We start from the raw sequence: 25,798 nt of genomic DNA on the forward strand, positions 1-25,798 counted from the left end.
CTAACAAAAGCATTCTTGAGATCTAGACAGAGGAGCAGGGTTTCAACTGGAGTCAATGAGGGCAGCGGAAACAGTAAGCCGAGGTTGACAGTAGGCTTCCCGACAACCTCATAATGAATGCCATAGTCTTTCAGTACTGACAGTATTAAGGACTAGTCAGTTTCCCCATAAGAATGAGCAAAACAGTATAGAGAAGTAAAGCAGAAGGCTTTACTTAGCTACAAAAAGTAAGGACAGGGTTCAAAACAAGCAAAAAGAAAGGGTGTCCGATAGAAATCTATGGCAGGAAAGGTGCAAAAAGAAAATCTTCCCCAACAGCCAAAAAAGACCCAACGAAAACCAAGAAAGAAGTGCAGAACACTTTAAACTCGACTGTGACCATATTACCACTAATAAGACAGACCTAAATTGAGCAGAGGAAAGGAGGACCACAGTCCTAAATGGCGACTGATTTTTGAATCCCTAAAGCCAACCGATGAAATCAGTGAAACCTAACCCCATTTCGTATTGTAGCTAGGAAACCGGATGTATTTTATTTAGCTGTATGTTGAGCCCTCGGCTGTGACAGTGTCCATGTAAATGCTTTGCCCACAGACAGCTGTTTAAGTCCTCGGTCATATAGGATAGCAGACATTAAGTGACAGGAGAATTAAAAAGGTGATTAAGAAGAGGTAGAGCAGCAACGGGTTGCTGGCACTAAATGTTCCTGAAATAATTACAAAACATGTGGTGGTCAGGTTCAGAAGGTAAGTAAAAAGGGACAAATTAAAATGAATAATAAAAAGGCATGCAACATTTGAGCGATGGAGGGCTAATTTGGGCACTTTAATATTTCAGCAGTGTTTAAAAATAGTGGCACACCAGGACCCAGTTTTCTGCTGCTGCTGTGTAGTAGTGTGTCAGGACCAAGATTTTAATGGAGACGACACTTTGTGTGCCAGCAGGGTCTCTATCAATAGAAGATCATACATTAAAACCTTTTCCAGTAACACGTGTATTTAGAAGCAGATCTTCAATAAGAAAGTCAAAGGGTTGAGTTGGGAAAGGAGGTATTAAGATGGTTACACAAATCTAAGTGTAAAGAAGGAAAGGAAGAATATGTGGGAGTAGGGTAGGAAGCAAAAAACAATAACAGCATGAAAAGAAAGGTGTAATGGACATGGATAAGGGAGCAACTGAAAATGCGGAAAAGCAAAAGCATTGCCACTAGCCACATACAATATCGCCCAATCGGTTTGACCACATCCAAGTGTGCAATGTAGGTTTGGTGCCAAGGTTTAGCAAGGAAACAGAATTATAGCGAGAGCAAATCTGACTAACTTACAACTTAGCTCAGGAGCAACAGGCAGCACATATATCACTATTCCACAGCTTGTCTAGAAAGGCAGACAGACATGTTTGCCTTTGGAGTGCTTTGCACTAGCAGTCTGAATGATTGTGCAACTTCAAACCCCATTATTGCAGCCTATCAGGAGCCAGCTGCAGTCAGCAGTTAGTGAGCTCAACCTAGAATTGAGTGAGGGCAAAGAGCGGGGAGTAAGCCTCGCAGCAGAATATGCCAGGCACCCTTTGACAAGATGGACAGACTTAGGGTAACCGCACCAAAACAAACCAGAAACAAGAGCACATCAACATGATAAAAGCAACAAAGTAAGAACCAATATCAAAATATGCTTAAAAACACACAGACATAATGCTTCCCGAAGGTTCCCACGCCCAGAACATGTTGCAGTCTTAATAGTGTTTGCATTGCCGGGCAACTAAAATGTCAGTACAGCACATTACAGACCGGCAAATTAGGGCCCAGCAAGACTAAACAGGCAATAAAGCTCTGTTCTGGTGGCAAGAGAGCCTACATACAGTTTCCTTTATAGACTTTAAGCTACTGGATAAGTAACAGGTTACCAGATTTGAAGATGTGTATTAAACACATGAGCAGCGTTCCCAGTTGCTGGCAGTAAAACGTATGCTGCTGTTCATTCATATCCATCTTAAGCTGTTTTGTTCCAATATCTTCTAGCAGAATGCCAACCAACTGCAACAGGAACCTTACAAGAAAAAGACATGGTTTAAATACAGTGTAGCTTCCTCACATATACTTCAATATTCAGAGTATATTTGGACCATGAAACCAAACAGGGAAATCAAAATCGTTTTCACAGATAATAGGTCATGTAACAGAATCAATTACTTACGTCTTGCTAATGTACTTTCAGATGGATTGATCCTCCATTTCCCATATTTTTCATCTTAGATATGCAATCTTCAGCATCAGCTGCCATTGGAACTTTTCCATTCACCAAGCGGTCACGTACCTATGTCAGTTCTACAAAGTGTAGTTGGGTGCCCAAACGCTGGGACGAGACATCGCTGTCTATAGATCGAATCGCCACATCCATGACCTCTGCATTCCAAGCTTTGGGTAACACCACTTAACTTTTCTCACTTTTACTACATGATGCCTAAACACCTAAAGGCCTTGGGCGTCAAGCCCTGCTCAGACTGTGGGAGGCACATGTCTGCATCAGAACTCCCCCAGGTATGCCTTTGCTGCCATGGGGGTTTGGGGGAGGGCTACAATACAGAGGATTATGGCTACTGCCATCCTTTGTACTTCAGGCTCTTCACCTAATACCAAAAGGGTAGTAAAAGGAAGCCATCGGCAGTGGTTGGAGAGCCTAGGAAGGAACCTCCTCCAGTCCGGAAGCGCAAGCACAAGCAGCATCAGAGGAAGACTCCTCAGGGCACCATTCGAATTCTTCCTCGACGAAGCAGTCTCATCACTTTTGCTCCACGGGTACTGCTGAGGGCATGGCTACTACAGGGGAGGTAGCTTTTCGATGAAATCCCTTACTCCAGAGGAGTGGGAAACCTTAAGACAGCAGATGCTGAGCATCATTCCCAAGGCAGCGGATTAGGCCCTAGTGATGTCTACAGGACAGGGCTCATCATGCTTGACGAAGCTGGAAGACATTGCTCTTTCGACCACAACCGCATGCCTGCTAGCTCTGCTCCAACAGTGGACACCACTACACCCGAGTGCTGCGAGGCTCTGCCCTTTGGCATCAAGGCCTTGGCGCCATTAATGTCATCACCTCACAGGAGTTTGCACCCATTTCCAGGGGAAAATTCATATCAAAGATGTCGGAAATCTTCAATGAAGAAGGGGATCCCATTTCCTTTTGTTTTAGAACCTTATTACTCTGGTGGGGCTTCAGCAGAGACGCTATCAGGTGGATCTAGCCAGAGATCTGCAGGAGGACTCTGGATTGGATGCATCCCTAGAGCTGCACATCCTTCCACCACCAGACCCTAGCAGTCTTCTTGGTTATCGCTGAAACACCATTGCTAAAGTAGTAGATGCAGTAGATTTCTCGGTCATCACTAGGCCTCAGGACCAGTACAACCTGAGAGAGATTTTATAAAAGGGTTCTCTACGGGAGAACATGTTACCGTTCAACCCTGCAGTGGCAGCTCCTGTACTGACCAGGTGGGAGGAGCCGGCTTTGATCTCAGCGGTGGACCACCTTGCCAATAAGCATCAGCAGGTTGTACTGTGCAAGGGAACACCACTTGTACAACAGTTAACGGGTCGAGCCATTCAATTGGAGGCGTTTAAAAAAACAATCTTCATTTAATCTGGTGCATGTGCCCTTGCTCAACCAGTTTTACAACTTTCCAACGAAACACAATAGGAGCATCAAGGCACCAGCACTCATTTGACCATTTTACAGAAAACCAGAAATAAAACATGAACTCTCTCTCTTTTCCTCCCCCATGAAGACAGATAAGTGGTTTCGCTGTTCTGACACTGAGTCTTTGGTCTGCAGACGATTATTTCTCTGCGTTGGTAAGGATGGGCCCAGTTCATGATTTCAGCATCTGGAGAAACTTCTTGTCCTGAGGAGCATCATCTCTTCCATCTGGATTCTTCACCCCCTCTAACCTGCTATATGCCACCACCAACCCCAGCTCAACTTCAACAATTCAAGACTAGGCTTTGTTCCTTTCTGGGGAGCCTCTGCTAGCTATATTTGCAGAGGACCGTTGACCATTCCATTTCTCTTGTGGGGCCCATCTCATGCAGGGCCCCCCAATGTTTTCCATTTTCATAAATCTTGCTGGCCTTCCGGGCCCACATCTTTCTCGGAAGGGAGCTTCTTAAATTGCCACCCAATGGTGAGGCAAACCCTTGTCGCCATTAACAGAAAGTGTGGCATATGTAGCAAACGTCCCCACATGCCCTCCACGTCCTCTAAATCAAACAACATTAGCAATGGGCTACAGGATCTTTCTATTCCCACAAGGTCTTTCACCCACCCCAACACCTCTTTCCAGAAAGTCTGCACCCTTGGGCAGGCCCACCACATATGCAAGTAATCTACTCTCTTGCCGCACCCTCTCCAGCAAAGAGGGTTAGACCCCTGATACATTTTGGAAAGGCAGAATGGATAGTATTGCCACCTATAAAGAAGCTTTAGCCTGTTTAATATATATTGGCAGGAGATGGACGTTCTGTGGGAATTCCTACAGAGTCATTGCCACTGCTCATCCTGGATTTCCTTTCCCAGGTTATTTTCCCACCTCTTCTTAAGTGCCTCCCCTCCTGCCCTTCCGGCTTCGAATAGGGCCCTATACATTAAAGAAATCAGCCCTTTTGCAGTGGTGGCACTACTCAAAAAACTCTCCATAAGGGTTAAATCCCTCTGCAGGCTATCCCTCCATTTGCTTGACATCAGGATACCCTTCAGCTGCAAGTAATGATAAAATGACAGGGTTCCAACACTCACTCCTTCTCCTAGCTCCTTCAAAGAAAGGTAGACGCCCCCTTTCAACATTTGGTCCAATCGTCTACAAACCCGTCTCAAACCACTTTTGGAAGCAGAGTGGTTCTTGTATTTCATCGCTGATCGGGGGGCCCAAATGTGGCTTAGTGGGGATGGCCAGGTAGTTACACCTTTCATCTCACGTTTGGTCCACCATAACCTCAGGAGTGGACCCATTATTCTGTGGTTGAGCACCTTTCACGGGATTGCTGCTTTCGGGGCCCACCACCATTCTCCTAGGGTCACCGGTCGATGCCTGTGATTCTGCATCTATACCCACTGCTTATCCTGGTCTTACCTCAAGTGTGGAACCAGGGCCCTGAACTGTGCCACGTGGAAATATCTGGAAGGTTCCATCCCTTCTCCCTCTGTGGAGTGCTTTAGGGTGGAGTAGCCCACCCTCAGTTTTTTTCCTCCCCTGCCACAGGAACCAATTGATTCTATGCTTAAGCTCTATAAAGTGCTTGCTTGGCATGGCTATAAGCAACATTTGGTAGAAGTATAGGACCCTGGGGAGTAACGTAATTCTGACTGCATTCAGGCGGCCCAGCCACGACATGGTCAGTCCTGACCATTTGTCCAAGTCAGCAAAAAGGCTTCTCAGGAGCGGGGGTGAAATTGGCTTCATAGAGGTCGTTGCTGTCTTTTGTGATCTGTATGCCTAGCTATCTCAACACTACCTGCTCTATCGGGATCCCAAGTTCCAGCAAACCTCCCTGTAGGTCGCCTTCTGGTCTACAGTACGGAAAAAGGATCGAATTCTCTGCATTAACTTTAAGACCCACCCATTGTTCATGCTCCCAAATCACTCGCAGCACCTCCAGAAACACTGTTTCTCTCCTCTTCCACACCAGACCTCTCCGTCTTCCCGGCTGCCTTTGACTTCTCACCATGTGGGGTCCTTGGCACACTGCACCCTGTTCAGTCCAGGGGATGTCCTCTATTATTGCTATCTTGTGGTACAATCAGTGCTGGCTTCCTTTGCCCTGCTTTCCCACAGACACTTCGCTGCTCTCCAAGGGGTCTTTGTGTGGGCGCCATCATCCTCTATGGGCCTACCCTAGGCTCTGGTCTGGACTTCTGCCCTTCTTTACGGGAGGCCTATTTCTTCCTTCCTGATGGGTCTCTGCAACCCCACTGGTCTTATCCAGGACTTGGGGGCGCTCACTGTTAACCCAGTTGCGGGTATTCCCCAGAGACGTCTCCGGTTGGGACCTTCCTTGATGCCAGCCTTTCCTGCTTCTTCCCTGGTTTGCCAGTGCCTGCCCATCTCTTCCTTGCAGACGCTGCACACCCTTGCAATGGCCTACTTTGGCGCTTCCCTCCTTTGGGACTTGCGTTCCTCGGTCTCCCCTACAGCCGAGCCATAACTTTCCTGCCTTCTTGGCTGCCATTTCTGTCCTCCTGAGGCGTTACTGCTCTGGGCTCTCACTGTGTCCTCTATGAGGGCCCGCATGTTCCCATAATGCTCTTCAAAACTGTTGTGCCATTGCACCATGCGTACCTTCCTGGTTTCCAAAGGGCACCTCTATTCCCGATACAGGCCCGATACCTGTTGTTCATGCGCTCCATACTGTGGGCTGCTGGTTGCTGTAAACCATTTCCATCAAAGCGAGCTACGAATATCACTCCTGTTTTCTCCTCCTGCGGGCGATGTAGTCGCGGCCTTGGTGACTGTTGCGCCCCCCCCCTGCCGTCCACGACTTGCCAGTTGCACTCCGGTGCCAGGGTTGCGCTTATGTTCTTCTTTCCCAAGTGCCAGGTGCCACGACTCCTAACCCTCAATGAAGTGAATGCTCAGATCTACTCAGTGGCGGCCCAGGGTTGATGAACTGCACCAAAGCTGCTTGATGCCCCGGCAGTCTCTCCCTCCCCCACCCACGTTAGACTTTGCCACTCGAGGCTCTGCAGGCCACAACTCTGGACCACATTGAGCACTGCGTCCTCTTTGGTTTTCAAGTCTGCCCACTTCGCTCTCCATATGTGGGTGATCATCGGTGTGGCTTTCGGCTCTGTCTCAACCACGTCTTTATCTCTGTGTCTTCTCAATAATGCCAATGGGCAGCAGAGCTGATATTCAGGCAGCCATTGCTGCCTGCGCCCCCTGGTGGTTTCCAAAGGGAGGCGTTTTAAACAAAACAAAGTCATGTCTTCTTAGGTTCTGGGCCCAGCAGAAGCTAAAGTTCAATTGTCGGCAAGGGTGGTGGCAGTATTAATACACATTTCATGGACATTCAACTCGAAAGATTCAAGGTTTTGACCTCGCCAGTGGAGTTGATGCGATGAGGACTAGACTGAGCAAAGCTTTCCAAAAGCAATTTGCTCATACAAGTCTGTTAGAAGTCTTCCATGCCAAAAAGTGCAATAACCAGACTTCTAGTTTGATGATGTTTGGTTATTAAGGCTGAATTGAATGCTGATGGTTACAAGAACAATGTATTGCTGGGGCAATTCCTTGATATTCTTCATCAGCAGAAAATCATAACATACAGAGTTGATAGAGGAGACGTCAAATCGTTCTAAAGTAAATACCTGCTCTGGTAGCCAAAACCTATAACTGCAGGCAACTTTAATGCATAAATATCGGCTTCTATTTATCCATGATCAAGAATTGGGTTATTACTGAGGTTGCGTTTCCAAAAGCGTACGATGGTACTTTTACCCTCTACATCATCCACAAGGCTTTCTGGCGCCTGGTACCCCGCTGCATCCAACTCCCTCTCTTACCAAATACCTCCCTGCTAGAGCCTTTTGGTCTTCTAGCTCCAACTCTCTGCAGATCATCTGTTTCTCTAAGCAGAGAGTGGGGGGTAGAGTTATCTCCCCCGCAGGAGCCTCCCTCTGGAATTGTCTCCCTGCCCCTTTCAGGCTTGAGCCAGATCTCCTTAATTTGCAGAAGCTCCTCAAGACCCTCCTTTGCTCTTCTTCCTTCCCTCCCACTCCCCCTACCCCTACCCTGCTAATGCCCCCGTCTGCCGCATGGACTGGCTGCCTGGTTTCCTTTGAGTTCTTCAGGGCACCAGACCCCCTGCCCAGTTCATCCGCCCACCTCGCACTTAGCATGTGGACCCCTCACCCCATGCAATCCCTGGCACTTGTCCTCCTTGCCTCATTTTAGCACTTGCCTAGCCCCTATTGCCCTACACTCCTCCCTCAACCCCCTCCCTTTCACCTGCAATCCCTCCTCTTTTCCCTGCACTCTCCTTTCCACGCTAGCACTTTGCATTTTGCCCTATCGGCACCTCCTCCCCACCCCGTCACACTTCTTGTAACTACACTTGCATGATACGAATATCACAAGGCCTAGTAGGACCATTATTGTTATCTTTCTCCCCTGTTCCCCCCGCCTTTTTTGTCTTGTGCCGCCTTGAAACACCATTTGTTGCATAGGTGCCTTACAAATATGTAACAAATAAAATAAAATCAACATGTAGCATACTGTTAAGATGGATTTCTAGAATCTGGCCTGGTGGACAGATTTTAAGAGGCCACCCTAGTTATATTGAACAGGGTAACTAGGGGGCAGCCAAAACCCAATTAAGGAAGCATAGGAGAGCAGTGGAGGCTATTCTCAGGAATGTGTGAGTGGGGTCAGGGTTTCACAATGAGCCCACACAGTTCACAAAGCACACAATATTTCCATTTACAAAAGGTAAGTCGAAAAATACTATATTTATTATAGGCCCAAAAAACACACTAGGAAATGAAACAAGCAGGTGATAATTTCACCCAACACTCAATTATACACATATATACTTAGCAATGAATTAATTAATTTAGTTAATAAAAAGGAGGTAAGTAGAATTGAAACAAAAGGGAAAGTGGTATCGTCGAAGGGCGCTACAGTGTCATATAGGTGTCATATAGGTGTTTGCTACATACAGAACCTTAGTTCTGTTATATTCACTATTTCATAAAGATTATTTCAAGACAATTTCTAGTGCATAGGGGTATAATCTCCCGGCCTGAGAGAGACTCAAATCCACACTTCTACCAACACCCTGTTGTTGCCAACAGGTAACCCCTTTGCACTCTACGCCTCATAAACTTTGCTTATAACTTTCAAAAATAATTCAAAAATTTAGCTTTCAGATGTTTCCTAAACATATATGTTCAATAACCAAAGACAACTCCAACAAGTGAAGCAAACTTTTCGTAGTACAAGACTTCTAAAAAATCTCAATTTATTGTGTAATAAATTAAACTTAATCTGCCAATTTCCAACAGTACATAAGTGTTAAATAGATCCATACAAGGTAAACCTCCTGGAAATCCTTCCAGGGTAAGTTCAAAACCAAATTCTGAAAGTGCATAGTGCAAATTCAGGTTGACAATTGTATTATCATTGCTAACCCTATTTAAACCTAATTATCCCACTCAAAAATGTAGCCGACGCGTTTAGGATTGAAAATCCTTCATCGAGGCTTGTGTTCCAATTTCTATTAGACGGGGTAACATAATATTTTCATCTGTGTACCTATAACACATGATAAACTCAGACTTGGTGAACTTGTGAACTGTTGAAATCATTTCTCTAAAACAGATGTGTGTAGAGTAGATTGCCCCTAACCTCCTATGTTAGCAGTTGACCAATGGTGACACTCCAACCTGTAGTAACAAATTCAGATAAATGCTCCATCAACCCACTTTTCTCTTCCTCTCATGGTAGCTCATTGATAAACATCTGATGGCCCATAAATGCCATAAATCATCTACTCAAACAGCGTATTCTCAGCCAGTGAGTGTTGCATACAGTTGACCTAAGTCCCTAATTCTCCTCGTGTACACCTAAAGAGGAACATGAATGGGCAAAACCATTTAAGTGAGTCATATTGTATAAGACTCTAGGGTGATATTGTATAGAAACACTAATGTGCGTTATATGCATATCGGAAACAATATGACAAATGCTTTCCAAAGTCACACAAGAAGAGATCTGCACGACAAAATATTAGACCTTTCATTAAAAAGTAATAACTAAAATTGTATTCCCCTGTTCACTCTTGGTATTCCAAACTGTCAAGCACCCCCAGTAGTAACCCGCCACCCAATCCGAGTGGTCTACAGAGGAAAACTCCTGGAGCGGCGCAAGCCTCGTGCAGGGGCACCAGCTCACTCCTGAGCCGATCCTGCTGACTTTGTCCTTTTTCCTTTTAACACTGTAATAAAACAACAAACGCTGTAGGCATAATTACACTCCGTTCTCACCTTGATTCCGATCCAGTGATTCCTACGTGTGGCCGCCGACCGCGAAGACTGCCATTAGCCCGTCTCAAACTGTTTATACTCAGTGTTGCCTTGGTAACAATGTACACGCGTGGATGCTTGCTGACCCTACCCCCAGCTATCTTGGTGGAGGATTGGAAACTGTTGTCATAGAAACCAGCCCAACTATGGCTAACTGACACTTTTGTTATTCACCATACACGTGGATGGGGTATTCAGGTTGCATCAGATCGACCCGATGTCCCGTTCCCGTGTAAATAGATTATGGATCACGCTGCATTTCCATGCACATAAGACAGCGCTGGAGAAAAGCAGCGTCCATTCAGAGGCTCATTTCTAACAGGTATTGTCTAATCCATAGAGATTCGCCTAAAGCATAGGCAAGAACTCAAAATGCCACTGATTGGACGTTCCGTTCCACTGTGGAGATACAGTGAAAGGGGTGCTCCCATTCTCCCAGTATGGTTCTATCGCCTAGCAGCACCTATCATCTAAGGTGCAAGTGATCCTCTCAGTGGGGTATCCAACCTCCAAATTCATTCAATTTTCCACAGCTTCACCAAACACCGACATGAGGTATGCAATGATAGTTCCCCAATTGGACATCTTGTCCCTGTCTGACTTCAACGTGGATAGTCAGCTCCCATTCTAGCACACTAATGAGGACATCGAACATGCACTTTACACATGGAGACAAAATTACTCTGATGTGAAGTAGCCAATCACATTTAAGTTTTCAAGGCATGAAAAACACTCAAAACAATACAACACACATCAGGTCAAATTCAAAGTTCATCCCCCGGGGGCTAAGGCAATATCCACAAAATCTCTTTCTGAAGGAGCTTCTTGTAAAGATCTCTCCCCCTGTTACCTACTGTCACTTGTTCCAAAATAACACAGTTCAGCTGCGCAATGCAGTGTGTGGCCTCTACAAAATGTGTTGCTACTGGGGATTTTAAATTCTTAGTTCTTATGTTGGAATTATTTTCGGTCCATCTTGTTTTAGACTTACGCGTAGTCATACCCACATAGTACAGGCCACACGGACATTTTAAGGCATACACCACATTGATGGAGTCACAGATACATGATTATTTGAGTTCTATTCTGGCATCACAATGCGGATGTCTGATTACATTGCCTCTAATAACATTGCTACAATGTTAGCAGTTTAAACACGGTATAGTACCTTTATGTACTGCTTGGTGGGTCTTCTTCGGGAGCAATTCAGCTCTCAACAGTGTGTTTCTCAGGGCCAGGCCGTTCCTATAGGCAAAAGTAGGTTGACCCGGAAATAGCTTTTTTAAAATTGGGTCCATTTGTAACATGGACAAATTTTTCTTAATGATAAAGGGTTATCTTGTTACTCTGGGCCGAATGCGTGGTTACATAGACCAGAGATGTATCAGTTTAGGGGTTTTTGGTGCCAATAGGGACCCACGCATTATCTTCTCTGCTTTTTCTGCCATCTCCTGTATGGTATTCTTCTTGTAACTCCTCTCTAGGAATGTGTTCTGCAGTGATCTAGCTTGTTCCTTGTACTCTTCTTTGCTCGATATATTCCTCCTATATCTTAGAAACTGACTGAGTGGTACACTCTGGATGGTCCGTTTTGGAAAAAAACTTGTGGCCAGTAATAGGCCGTTCCATTCAGTAGTTTTTGTGAAAATTCTGGTATGGAGTCCATTCTCCGTACAATACATTTCTACACCCAGGAAGTGAATTGTGCTATCAATGTGTTCAGCCGTGAACTTTATTCTGGGAAGCATTTCATTCATCGAAATAAAGAACTCTTTCAATTTATTTACTGGTCCCATCCATTTCCTAAATACAGGAGAGGCATTATCAATTGGAGTTAAGAACATGCTGTGTCTCAAGGTGTAGCATAAAGGTTTTGGCATAACTCGGTGCCATAGCCGCACACATGCTGGTGCCAGATTGTTGTAGAAAGAACCCGTCGTCAAATTTGAAGAAGTTATTCATAAACACCAACTTGAGCAATGTCAATGCAAACACTCTATCGCTCCTACAAGATTCTGTTTGTAACAAAAGTGTTAGGCAGAATTATATGCAGTACCCTTTGGGAACACTACACACAATTAAGACTACAAGTGACCGTACAATTTCACCTTTGGTACAAGCCTGTACTACATAGTTATAGTGCTAGCAGTAGCGGTGCAGCCAGACTTATCTCGAGAGTAAGTGAGCAGTACAAATAGTTACACAAAGGACAGCAATTACTATGATTCAGGCAAACACTGACTCAAAGTTTCTAAGTAAAAGAATATATATTTATTTACTCAACAGTTGTATAACATTTCACTATTCTAAGCAAGTTCAAAATCACAATCATAAATACACCACACCACTTCCCTTAAATTCCAGACAAGTTAAGCTCACAAAATGAAGTGGGAGCAAAATGGCACTCCAGCAATTTAAAAGGGAGGGAAAGACAAAGTTATTAGAAATTAGGCCAAACCAACAGGTAAGTACTCAGGGCAATTGAACAAGAGAGACTACAGAGAGGAGATCAGCTAGAAAAGGCTTTTGCTCAAGATCACACAGTACAGGGTAGTTTGCGGTAAAGTTTGTGGCACAGATTCCAGACGAGGGTGGTTGGTAGAAAAGTTAGTTCAAAGAGAAGAGAAGGACAAGCCCTCAGATTGGAGAAAGATTTCAATCACTTTCACCGCGGCTGAGCGGAAACGCACAACCGGATTTGCACAGTACCTTAAAACGCAGAGGGGGCTGTAGCTGAGGCAGACGCTCCTGGTAGTTCCTGCAGGCTCACGGTTCCTGAAGCGACTGTCGGACTGATCAGAAGTAGGAAGACTGGAGGGTCCTGCACTACCCAGGGAAGAAACCAGCAGCAGCGCCAAACAACGAATAAAAGGTGCACTCCTTAAAACCCAAGCAGGGCCCGACCTTCCTGGCTATCCGGCCCACTGTAGCTCTGTACAGCGAATTCGACCAGAGGATGGGTCCTGGCTTGTAGTTTGGGCGAACTGGTTGGTCCCACCAGCTCAAGGGAAGAAGTTTCCTGGAGGATCTTCGCTGTCGTCGGATTTCGAGATTTGGACCTGCAGCAGGGCTTCACCGGGTGGTTCAGTCGTTGTAGGGGTTCTCTTCTTCCAGTTCCTCATTGGTTCTTTCGTTCCAGTGGCGACTCTGCCTTTCCAGTCCCAGAGACCTGCTTTTTATGCAGTTTTCCCCCATTCATACAGCCTGGCTGTCAATCACACAGCAGGGTGGCTGGCCTGGCAAGGCCAGTGCCCTTAGCCAATCAGACAAGAGTGTGACTTGGGTTACCAAGGGAACCCATGGCAGGGGTCCAAATATCCCTCCCTCACATCCTGCCTACCTAGACTATCAGGCGCCTTCAGGAGGGCTTCTGTGCAGAAACCCGCGAAAAGACAGCAAACAAAGGAATCGTCCCCGGTTTGGCGCGCAGAGTAAAACACGAGAAAGACTAACAAAAAGAAATGGCGAATAAACCTAGCCAGAACCAAAATAAAATGTATTTGGTCAGCGGATTTATGTTCGAGGCCAATATAATAGCCTAAAACATTACCACGTTTATTTAAGATAATTGCGGTAGAAAAATTGGAGTAGATACCACTGCCACCAGCCAAGTCTTAATGTTAAGGGAGCGAAACAAGGCTCCAAGAGGCACAGACAAAAAGGGATAAGAGTTAATCCTTTCGAATACTCCATGTAAGATGGTGTGTACTGGGTCTGTGGTTTAAAGTGACTACATAAAGTTAATGGCAACTTTACATGTTTCTGAGGGAACGGTAGTCGTCCCCAGAAAAATGGAGTCAGTGTGTAGTCTCAAATACAAGCTTGTGTCGTGTAACAAAAGGGGCTGTGTAACACACACAAAAAGTGGTGCACATGGAGTAGGTGAGGCTTCAGTGCCCAAGATCACACAAACAGTGAAAATACACACAGTAAAACACATGTAAGAGTGGGAAAAAAGGCTCACACTCTTACCAGGTGAAAAAAGTAAATCCTAGAAATCCAGCAAAGCTGCGGAGGGACTCGGTAGGTAAGGGAAATTAGCCATTTATGAGAATTCTCCCTAACAAAAAGCCATTGCATCGCTTCCATTCCTGCCTCATGTATAATGTTAGTATATAACGATGTAACATCCATGGTGAGGAGAGTATCCCGTACCCTCACAAACTCTGTCTCGTTGAGCTTCAATAAAAAGTGCATTGTGTCCTTGATGTATGTCGGGCTATTTTGGAGGAGTGGCTGTATTACTGTGTCCAGATCCTGAAAGCAAGCGTCCCCAAACAGCACGATCCTCCCCGCAATGAGAGACAATGAAGGACTCTCCCAAAATGGGAATAAGGCCAAGACAGAGTGCGGGTGAGCGTAAATGGGAGTTTATCAATCAGAATTGGGCATGCAAAGAACTCTGCAAACTCCGAGAGCGCTCTGTCTGACAATAGCAAAGACAGGCGTATATATTTACAAAAAGCGTCATCAAAACCTACATACTATAGGGGGCACAAATTCATTGGGATTGGGTGGCGACGACTAACTATAGGTGCTGCTGCGGTGTGGTTGGTCTTGGCTGGAGGACGTCACTGGTCACCCTCGTGGGTTGGGCTGGGCCTGGCAGGTCGGCTTGAGTTCATCCGGGCGGTGTTGGTGTGCTGAGGCGGCCTGTGGCAGAGATGAATGCCTTTCCTGACTTGCTTGCCCTCTGCCATGCACCCCGCAGTCATTCAGTCATTTACAGTTCTATTCTCTTTAGTAAATCTTTCAATAGGTTAATGCAACACAGGAGGAATGCACCTTGTGAGGGGTCTAGAGATAATATATCGAGGCCTGGTTACTTGTGATCTGTTGACCGGGACCGTGGGTCGCGGGGCTAAGCTTCGGGGACTGGGGCGGGTGGTACAGGTCTTTCTGTCTTGTTAGAAGTGATTATAGATGTTTCGCTGTGTGTCGTCAAAGTGTTGGGTGTCCTGATTGCACAGGGCCATAAGTCAGAGACAGTCCGGCGGGTTGTGGGGTTTACGAGGGGGCGCTTGAGTTTAAACTAAGGTTTACTGCTGTGCTGTAAATAATGCAGGTGGCTGGCCGCGGCCTTGGGTGCTGCAGTGGGGTTACAAGTCTTTGAAGCAGCTCCAGTCAGGTCGGGGGAGGCGTGATAGCACAGAGCGGGGCTCTGTTCTCATGTCTTGGCAGTCATCTGAGGGAGGGAGGGGGATACATCGAGACCTTGTACGCTTTCACAAAGGTATCTCCCTTGTGTGTTGCTGAATATAAGTAAAGACATCGCAAACATTTGAATACTTTCTATAATACTTATTTAAAATCACTTCAAAACATGCATTTAACCTTTGCTGGGTGCGTTTCGATTATACCCAGTTCGAGCATCATATTTGTACATTATACTCTAGCAGCTACAGTGTTTCAGTTACATGCATATACATTCGCAGTAAATGAGGTAGTGGTTAGATCAGTGGAGTACATAGAAAACGACCCGCCACTGTACGTGACGGTGGTGGCATATGAGGGGCTCAGACATTCACACATGATACGTGCACTCTCGCGCATTCTTGACATGAATTCATAGTATAGTTGCATCCGCTTTCTCGCGTACTCTAGCAGCATTAGTTTTATTTATGGCGCGAAACCATGTGAGGTAGGCTGCCCGGTGATACACGCAACGAACATATCCCTGGAGCGTCCCTTTATCATTAGCATCCACCTGCAATGGTGCGAGCTCGCCATAGCTTATATCATGGGAGCATACTCTCTCATTTTAATACATTCTACAGGCGTTTGTATTTTGTGGAAGAAAGAAATAATGCAAGAGGTCTTGACATTAATATATACATATATATAAAGACTGTCTGCCATCAGAGGACCATTTTACTGTTCTTCCCATTGTTCAGGCCTGCTGGCCGGGTCATGCTGATAGTGATGGTACACTGCGGGAGGTGAACTGTTACAATGTTAGCGTATTGCGCTAGCTCATGTCCGTCTTGTTCGTGGGAACGTGCTCGCAGCGGATCTGCCAGGGTGCTGCGGCAACAGGGATGTTCTCCAAGGGTGGGGGCCGCGCTACAGTGCGCTGAGCTCACACCATCTTTACTGGGCAGAGAATGGTTTTTGGGCCTAACTAAATTTGTGTTGTGATCAATAGATGGGGGCATTCGATACGTGTGGGCAATGTCTCCAGTGGGTGAGCCCTCCACCACCTGGGCCCGGGTGGCATGAGGGAACGCCCAATGGGCCATAGCCCTCACCTGGGGAAGAAACGCAGGCGAGAGGGGTCTCTTGGACCAGTCCTCCCCTACAATCCTTAGCAAGGGGTTCTAAAACCCTCCCCATTGCTGCAATTATTGGTCTTCCAGGAGGATTGACAAGTCTCTTGTGGATCTTAAGTAAAATATAGAAGACATGCATCACAGGGTGCGTGATCTCCAGGAACTTTCGGTGCGTCCCGTAATGATTTCTGCATCATTGGGAACTCTTTGATCAATGCTCGTACTTGTTCGGTGGGATCAAATGAGATTTCACGGTACGTTTCCTGTTCCATTAGTTGCATTTCAACCTCTTCCAAGTAGTCGCATTTGTTCAGAAGCACAAGTGCTCCTCCTTTATCAGCCGGTTTGAAGATAATAGGCTGGTTGTTAAGCATCCCTTATAGAGTTTGACGCTCTCTATTGGTAAAATTACCACGTTTTCTTTGTTGGAAGGTGATCTTCTTAAACTCTTCAAGTACTTTCTTTTCGAATACAGTCAAGACATGGTTATGTACCAATGGATTAAACATACTTTTAGGAGACATTTCCAAGAATCTTGGGTTCTCTTCCCCCTCAGACTACTCTTCCAGGGAGTCGTAAAATATTTGAGCTTCAATTTCCTCATCAATCTAAATAAATAATGTATTTCTATATGGAGGGTACTGCTATATTGTGGTACAAAAGACGGTCCATATTACAACACCATTAGTACATATTTAGAAAGCTAACAAGAAGAGATATTGACAACTAAGTCTTCTTTGTGATTACCTTCTTTCTCTGGGGATTTCTTCTTTTTTCCCCTTCCAGTGTTTTTTTTTCTTCTAGAAAAATGAACCGTTGCTGTAGTGCTGCCGTATGATGTTTGGGCCTCTACCTCCTCTCGGGTGTCACTTCTATCTCTGCACTAGATGTGTACAATGAACTTGTCTGTGCACTGGGCATACCTGATTTCTGAAGATGTGGATGATAAGATTTTGCCACCCTCTGGCCGCAATACTCTTGCCAGGTATACATGATATCTAATTTATAGTCTTGTGTATCCCTCCTAAATTTTCTTATTTTCTTCACCTCAAGTTCCTGCTTGTATTTTGGCAATTTCTGATTGGTATCTTCCAATATATGCTGGATTTGTTTATTCGAAATGCTATTGCTCAAATTGGTCTTGATGCTAATAATTGCTTTCTCATAATTGTTCAGATTCTGTGCCTTTCATTGTATCTCTACAGTGGAACGGAAAGTCCAATCAGTTGCATTTTGATTTCTTGTGTATGCTTTAGGCAAATCTCTATGGATTAGACAGGACTAGACAGTACCCGTTAGAAATGAGCCTCTGAATGGACGCCGCTTTGCTCCAGCGCGGTCTTATGCACACGGAAAAGCAGCGTGTTCCATCATCTATTTACACGGGGCGGGGCATCTGGTCGATTGGCTTGGTGTTGAAAACCCCTCACCACCCTTTGGCCGGACAGGACGTTGATCCAAATAACCGGCACAGCACCCCATGACCTCAGTCATCTCATTTCGTCCCCTTGCTAAAGCTGGAGTTGTTTATCCCTAGCACCTTTTCCGTGAGGCAGTGCAGGAGAAGTTGTTGGCTCATACTCAAGAGCTCCTGAACGTGAAGATTACATACTGGTGTGGCAAAAGTGAAGAGGCTGCCACGGAAGAGACAGAGTCAGAAATGGAAGTGCCGTGGAGACACTGGGAGCAGTGAGGAAGGTCCTGGGTGCTTGGCGAGTCGAGAAGCTGATGTTCTCAATTCCAGATTCCGAAGGGAAGCAGACGTGCAATCGCGGAGCCGCGAGAGCGGCCGGAAGAGCATCTATAGCCTCCAGATTGGAAAGCAGGTGAACGCAACACGCTGCAGAAGCGCAAACCCAAACGGAGATGCTGGTGAGTCTGCCCAAAGCCAGTGGGGACGGGGCATTCCAGAAACCAAACCAACAGCATTTTCAACATTGTAACCTTGTGAATAGGACAAAAAGCCTTTTTGAATACCGATCGTCAAGATTAACTGAATTTCTGAAATGTAAATGTGGGGTCAAACTTAAAGAAGCCTTACCAAGATTATATATCTCAAATCGAGAACCATACTTAAAATATTAATGATAGAGCGGCAGGGCAAGGGTGCAGTGTTTGGCAGCCTCCTAGACCCCTCCTGGGTCTCTCTTCACTGCCTGTTCCTGTGGCCATGCCCCCGTGGTATCATTTCACCCTCGCTGTCCCCGCAGCGGGGCAAGGGCGCAGTGTTTGGCAGCCTCCTAGACCCCTCCTGGGTCTCTCTTCACTGCCTGTTCCTGTGGCCACGCGCCCTTGGTGTCATTACACCCTCACCGTCCCTGCAGCAGTGAAGCCAGCGGCGGGGAAAGGGCACAATGTTTGGCACTGCAGGTGTTCCGCGCATGCTGGTGGAGGAAGTCTTGTGTTTGTCAGTTGGTGAAAAAAGTGGCACTCCCGAGGGACCAAAGGCTAGAAGCAAGGTAGGGCTAGACTGGATTGGATGGACTGCATTGCAGCTGCCTGGGCATTGTTGGAACTGTTCTCTGGGTAACTGCACCCTGACACTTGGTACTGGTTCCCTTTCTATCTGAGCCCAACACATGGAGTCTACACCTACCTCCCATTTCCCCCCACTCCTCTTCTACGCCCTGCATGTTACCCAAGACGAAGATCTCCCTGGGCCCAAATTTGTGCCTTCAGGTAAAGGAACATTAAGTGGCGCGAAAACCCGGAGATGTGATCCACTGAATTGAAGCGGAGCAATATTTTGTTTAGATTTCGTTGTCAGCTCGTGCGAGCATTGGCTGTTCGTCCTAACGCCAGTTATTCCATGCTGACGAAAAACAAATTTAGTTTACCCCATTATCGTAGAAATGTATGTCGCATGAAAGTGGTGAATGATGCTTATAGACCATTTGTGTAAATTATTTTTTTATTTGTTTTTATGACAAATCAATAAAGAGAATTGTTTTGGTAATGAAAGTTGTGTGCTAAATAGGAACATCAAAGCCTTTTAAGGTGATTTATCTACCTAATGAAAGTAGATACACATCACTTTAACCTGCTGTGCAGAAGGGACTATTCAGAGAGGGGTAATCAATCTGTTTTCCAATGTAATCTCACTACATGGATGTCCAGCAATATTGAATGTATCTTTCCTTATTACACACTTGCAATTGCATATTCATATATAATTGGGCAGCGCGACCATATGGACATTTTTTGCCAAGTACAAGCGGGTTAATATATACGTTTCTAAATGTTTCCCCGGGTGACCAAGCAAACCAATTCCTATTCACTGGTCTCAATCCTTTTCATGTCACCACATGTTTGAGCGACACGCATATGCGGCTTGAATTATGGATTAGCGAATTGTCTCTCAAATTGTTAGCTTTTACTTATATTGATAATGATTTATAAGGTTCAAAGTAACGTCTTTACGCTTTTGCAAATGCGCACAAATCATCTTTTCCTAATGGCTCATGCCATTAAAAAAGTATGTATCGAATTATCTATTCCTCATATATAATCATTATTTTATATTAAATCTATGGTTTCATATATGGTTGGTCCAAGGCTATCCGTGCCGTTCCGGCAGGGTAACTAGCTGCTCTTAAATAACTAAGTGAGAGTTCCCTCACCCAAGATGGTGGCCTCCTATGAGACACCACTGCCCAGGACTCAACGTGGTCTAGCGGCGTTATCACCCGGAGGATCTGTATTTTAATGTCTCCTCAGGCTCGCGTCTTTCGCCCTCAAGTTCATTTTGTTGTTACTTCTCATATCAGGTAAGACCCTTTTCTACGGCCCCTGGGCGACTACTGTAATTCCTATGCTAGCACTTTTTCAGGCAGCGCTTGCACGCTCGAACTTCATGCTATGTTAATATAAACACTTATCTATGTACTGCAAGCGCCTCCTGGGCACACATGACTATATATTGGAACTCTTTTTGGACTGCTCATGCAATCTTTTGTGTCCGGAACTTTATCCTCGTTTTCTTGTTTCCTAAATCAAATGAACTTACACCTTGTGCTCGGATTAGAGACTGCCTGTTGAGCACCTAGATGTCCTTGTGCCGGCGGGGTTAAGTGGATTTCGTTTACCATCTTGTTTCAAGTCATCACGCTCTAGGACTTTGGTTGGTAAGACATTCTGCTTTATCCTCCTGGTAGTTTTCTTGTACAGTTAGGTTATAGTCACTCGGGTTCTAATTATAATCCTTTTCCATAGGATAACGTTCACCTTGATTCAGGAACAGGATTTTGGCACCAGGATTATTTTTTATTACTAAAGGTAGCAATCACAGTCATTTTCTCTTGCATTACTATTGGTTGTCATCATTGTAGTCTTGATCGTGTTTTTGTTATTGCAGACCACCTTGCAGCCGGCTGAATCCTGCGGCGTCCATCCATCTTTTGGTCAATTGATCTCAGACAGGCCTTTTGTACTCCTGAGAGGTACATTGGCAGAAAGAACTTGTCGACTACACGACTTGTTCGACTGCCTGAAGCGGACCACCTATTGAACAGGTGATTCAGACAGCCTGGCCTCAGCCTCTACCCTCGTCCACGACCAAGCATCTGACTTTTCACCAATGCATGCCCAGCCCCACCAAGAGGAACCAGGAAGAACAATCACTGACCCCCAGGCCACTAAACCATCCTCTAGATCCTCCAGCAGTGCCTGGAGTGAACCCTAGGTCTCCTGGGGGCAACCAGACGTGGTCTCCCTCTCACTGTGCTTAGAGAGGCATCAGCTTCACCTCACTGATGATCCCCAACAAGGGTGAAACACGTGTATGGGGTTGCTGGTGGTACTCTCGTTCAGATTGGAGTTGCCATTGTATTTCGGTGCTGGACTGCCCCTGGGCAGGACAAAGACTGATATGCAAATGGATATTTCCCATCTGTGAAAGGCACAGTGAGTAAAAGCAGTGGCTGCGAACTCTCAAGTGGTTAATAACCACTGAACAGGTTATCATGTCTGTTCTTGCGAGAGAGGGGCGCCCGCTATCTTTGTAAAACTATGAAAGAAAGACTGTTAAAGACTTAGTTACCTAAAAAGGAATCTTGCGAGTCCAAACAAGACACCAAGGAACTGTTTACAAAAGGGACTTTTCTTCTCATAGAAATCCAGGGGTAGGAACACGTTACTGATCTTAAACATGGGCCTGGCATGGATTCACATGCTGATGAATATTCCCAGTCACCAGGCTGGGAATCCTCTGTAAAAGAAAAATGCAGTTTCGTTTTAGCCTGAATACTGCATTTTACTCTATAACCAATCACTGTACTTTGGGTCACACAGCCCCCATCCAATGGCAGTCATCTCCCCAAGTTCCACCCCTGGTGGACATCTTCAGATCTAGTAGAGCACGTATAACCATGAAGAGCCGCAGATGGGAAGGAGGGAGGGTTCGCATGTGAATCCATGCCAGACCCATGGATTCACATGCTCATGAATACAATTACACAGTATTACATATACACAACCATGGGAGGTGGCAAGGCTCATCAGAAGCAATACACTTAACCATGTAACAGACCCACCTTAAGCAAACAGGTTGCATAGCACTGCTTGGCCGACACAGGACTCCTCCCTGAAATCCATGTTTATGCAGAATAATCTTGGGAAGGTGTGCATGGAACTCCACGTAGCAGCCCTGCAGATGTTAAGCAGGGACAGACTAGAGAGAAACAATGTCGCTGCGATAGTTCTGGTGGAGTGGGCTCTCGGTCGGCCTGGAAGAGGTCTGTTGGCATGACGATGACAGTGCATGATGCAGCCAGAGAGCTACCTGGATATGGAAGCCTTAGACAGAGCCTTCCCATGATTCACAGGATCAAAATTCAAAAAGTTGAGACGTCTTCCGAAAATCATTTGTGCGTGCCACATAAAACTTCAAAGCACGAGGAACATCCAGCGAATGCAACACAATCTCAGCGGCGACGAAGGACTCGGGAAGAAGACTGGTAGAACCAAAGGCTCATGGAGAGGGAAGAGGGAACCTTCGGCATAATGGTGGGATGGGTCTGTAGCACCACCTTCGTAGCAGAGAAAAACAAATATTGTTGCTTGCAGGAGAGTGCCTGAATCTCCCTGACCTGCGTGGCTGAGGTGATGGCCACTAGGAAAGCAGTATTCCATGTGAGGAACTTCAGAGGGACCTGATCTAGTGGTTCAAAAGGAGGCCCCATCAGCGCTTAGCCAGAACAACGTTGAGCTCCCAAGCAGGAGCCTTCACTGGCGGAAAAGTCTTGAAGAAGCCCTTGAGGAACTCCTTGACGAGCCAGGGTGACCACAACGAGGACTTTCCCTGTGTCCTCGTATACCTGTCTATGGCCACCAGGTACACCTTGATAGAGGTGTGGGCCAGACCAGCCTTGGCCAGCGAAAGCACACACTGAATCGCTTTCATTTGTGGGCATAGCAAAAGAGCCTAGACGAAGCTCTGGCCTTCACCAGGATTTTCTTGCTTTCCAACAGTAGAGTGTAATGCTCAAACTCTAGGGCTGCAAGAGCCAGTCCGTGAGGTTCTGCGACGCTGGGTCGTGGTGCAGTATTAATCCGCCCTCTCTGGTGAGAATGGTCGGTGTCATGATTCCTGCCCCTCATGTACCCAGCCCTCCAAGATGTCAGGCTGGAGCCCTCCAAGATGTCAGGCTGGAGCCAGGCCACGATCACCTACATGGCCCTCAAGGGCCTCTCCATCCCTCCAAAGACCCACTTGGAGTCAGACTTGGCGCTTGTGGCACCAGACTCACTCACTTCCATAGGATAACATTGGGGATTGGACTTGTAGTGCATTGATGGGGACAAGATGGATGCCCCCACATATTTCGGTTCCCAGAACTGCATATGCGGTCTAGTCTTTTGGGTGTGGTTCAGCCCAGAGGCACCTGGGATACCCAGAGATTATTTAAGCCACACCCAGGCTGAGAAACATGCTTTGCCTTTTCTGCACCTGCAGCGTGACACTCACCGTGTTCGGATCGGTCTCCAGTAGGCCTGCATCTTTCTTCTGCGCTCAGCTCCTGCAAGAACAAGAACACCGTTAGGAACAGCCTTACCTTGCGGCGCTTCTGACAATCAGTCATCGCTCATTCTGTTCTGCGGGCATCTTCGGCGGTGTCATTCCCATCCCGGCATGCCGTTTCCTAAGGAAAAGCGAAAAGAACAGAAAAAAGGCATTAGTAAGCATTCTGCAAATATTTGCTTATTTTTAAATACTGTACGAGCCTCAAACGCTTACCTGAATCCCAGCCGCTCTGGGGGAACTCTGTCTCTGTAACTTCTCATCCATCTGCAAGAGGGAAAAGACACTCCAGGTTAGCGTGGAAACATCTAGATGCGCCGCATACCACGCTTACACACCGCATTTGTTCTTCATAACGGGCATCCACGCTGAAAACGTTGCGGCGCCTAAAAGACACAGAAAAAGAACTCAGTTCAATGCAAATATGAAAGGGGTGCATTGCGCTCTCACACCTTCAGCGCTACTCATCTCAGCAGCACGCCGCCATCCCCGGACGCCGGCCATCATCTAAGGAAGGAAAGGAACAAAGTTAGAGAACTGTTTAAAAGACTCATTATACTTACCTGTCGGACTCTTGCCAGTGAAGTAACTAGGCAGCAATGAGCCCGCATCAATCAACGCGCCCGTGCGCTGAAGGCAGGACAGAGAGCACACTATCCAAGAAAATAAGGTGAGCTGTGGATCAAAGGGAAGGGTTGGACCCCGGGGAAGAAGGGGTTCAAGCACACAGACACAATAGGGAGTTAAACTCTACCAGTCCTGTGTTTCAGGCCCAGTCTCCAGTCAAATAGCCTCCAGGGAAGGGTTTGAGGTCCTAAGAGGTCAGAACAGGATGAGTGACATCCCCGTGGATACCAGGTGAGCGTTACAGTCGGGTACCAGATCTATCGTAGCCACGCTGGAGTGATGAGGATTATCCTGCAACGACAACGTCCGAGTGAGTTGATCACAAGTAGCATGAACAGAATGGGAGGGAAGGCGTACAGGGAGAACCCCTCCCACAGGAATGAGAAAGCCTCTCCCAGGCTCCTCGGCTGAGGGAACCTGCTTGCAAACCATTGGCACTTGGAGTTGTCCACTGTTGCGAAGAGGTCAATCTGGGGTTGACCTCATTAGCTGAAGAGATGGGACCCTACACCTGCTGAAGTTCCCACTCATGGCAGGACCCCAGCTCCCTGCTGAGAGAGTCTGCAATGGTGTTCTTGATGCCTGGCAGGTGAAAAGGGACAAGGAACATGTCCTGCAGATTGGTCCAGCCCCACAGGGCTCAAGCCTCCCGGGGAAAGGGCGGGAGAGCACGCCCCCCGCTTCCGGATTTAGAACATGGTGGTGGTGGTGTTTTCCGTGAAGATCCGCACCACCTTCTCCTGCAAGGAACAGTTTGAGGGCCCAGAAGACTGCCTGGATTTCTAGGACATTGATGTGGAGGTCATTTTCCTCTGGGAGCCAAAGGCCCCAGCATGGGACTGCCCAGTGTGGGCCTCCACCCTTCCAGGGAGGGGTCTCTGGTGACCGTGGCCTTGAATTGGGGTGTCAGGAAAGAAGGCCCTTACGCTAGATGCAGCCGTAGCCCCCACCATCGTAGAGCTTTTCTGAACTCTTGTTTAAGAATGATCTTGTTCGCACAACTGCCCATGACCTGCAGCCACCTCACATCCGGGTACCCTTGCAGAGGCCTAATCTGGAGCTTGCAGAATGGAAAAAGGTGGATACAGGAGGACACCATGCCCAACAACGACTCGATGGCTCGCACTGTTCTATGCAATCGACAGTCGCTGCACCATCCCCAAGATGGTGGTCACCCTCTCCTCCGAGGGGCTAGCCAGGAATACGGCTGTGTTGAGCCGGGCGCCCAAGAAATGATAGGTTACTCACTGTGGTGACTAACATACTCTTAGTCCTTAGTCCCCTTTCCTTCATACTGCATGGCCGATCCCTTCCTAGTGATGGAAGACAGAACCTTTTTCACCAGAAAAAACCTTCTTCCCCTTTAAATTTAGAGGCGCGCGCGAGGGTGCGGCACTGGGAGCAGGCGCGGCACTGGGAGCATGCGCTGCCCTGAATCCGACCTCCGGCGCCACACCCCAGTCCCCATAGATGCATCGACAATGGATTAACCTTGCCTAATTACACCAGTTTTATTAGGGGGAAGGATGGTGGGACGTATGGAGGAAAGGAGACTAAGGACGGTGAGTAGTTTATAATTACTCTTACGTCCTGTCCCATTTCCTTCATACTGCATGGGCGATTACAACTGAGAGTAGCCCCAAGGTGGATGGAGACCCTCCTTAAGCAACCAGGTTTCTAAGAACCGCCTGTCCAAAAGCAGCATCTGATCTAGAGCAGGCGTCCAAAAAGTAATGCTTGCAGAAAGCCAAAGGGGTGGCCCATGTAACCACCTTGCTTATGACTTGCCAGGAGACATGCCGCTGGAATGC

General features: G+C 46.7%; 1 protein-coding gene across 4 annotated transcripts in view; it reads right to left on the reverse strand.

The window, feature by feature from the left end:
• The window catches only part of HTT (huntingtin), a 2,905,635-nt gene that overhangs the window by 1,243,876 nt on the left and 1,635,961 nt on the right, over window positions 1-25,798 (reverse strand). For all 4 annotated transcript variants that reach the window (XM_069632055.1, XM_069632053.1, XM_069632052.1 and 1 more), the window contains one exon: window positions 1,906-2,048. In XM_069632055.1, coding sequence (XP_069488156.1) covers window positions 1,906-2,048 — 143 coding nt within the window. The remainder of the gene's footprint in view (window positions 1-1,905; window positions 2,049-25,798) is intronic.

This window comes from Ambystoma mexicanum, chromosome 6q (genome assembly GCF_040938575.1).
Source record: "Ambystoma mexicanum isolate Mex_15411 chromosome 6q, UKY_AmexF1_1, whole genome shotgun sequence".
Taxonomy (NCBI): Eukaryota; Metazoa; Chordata; class Amphibia; order Caudata; family Ambystomatidae; genus Ambystoma; species Ambystoma mexicanum.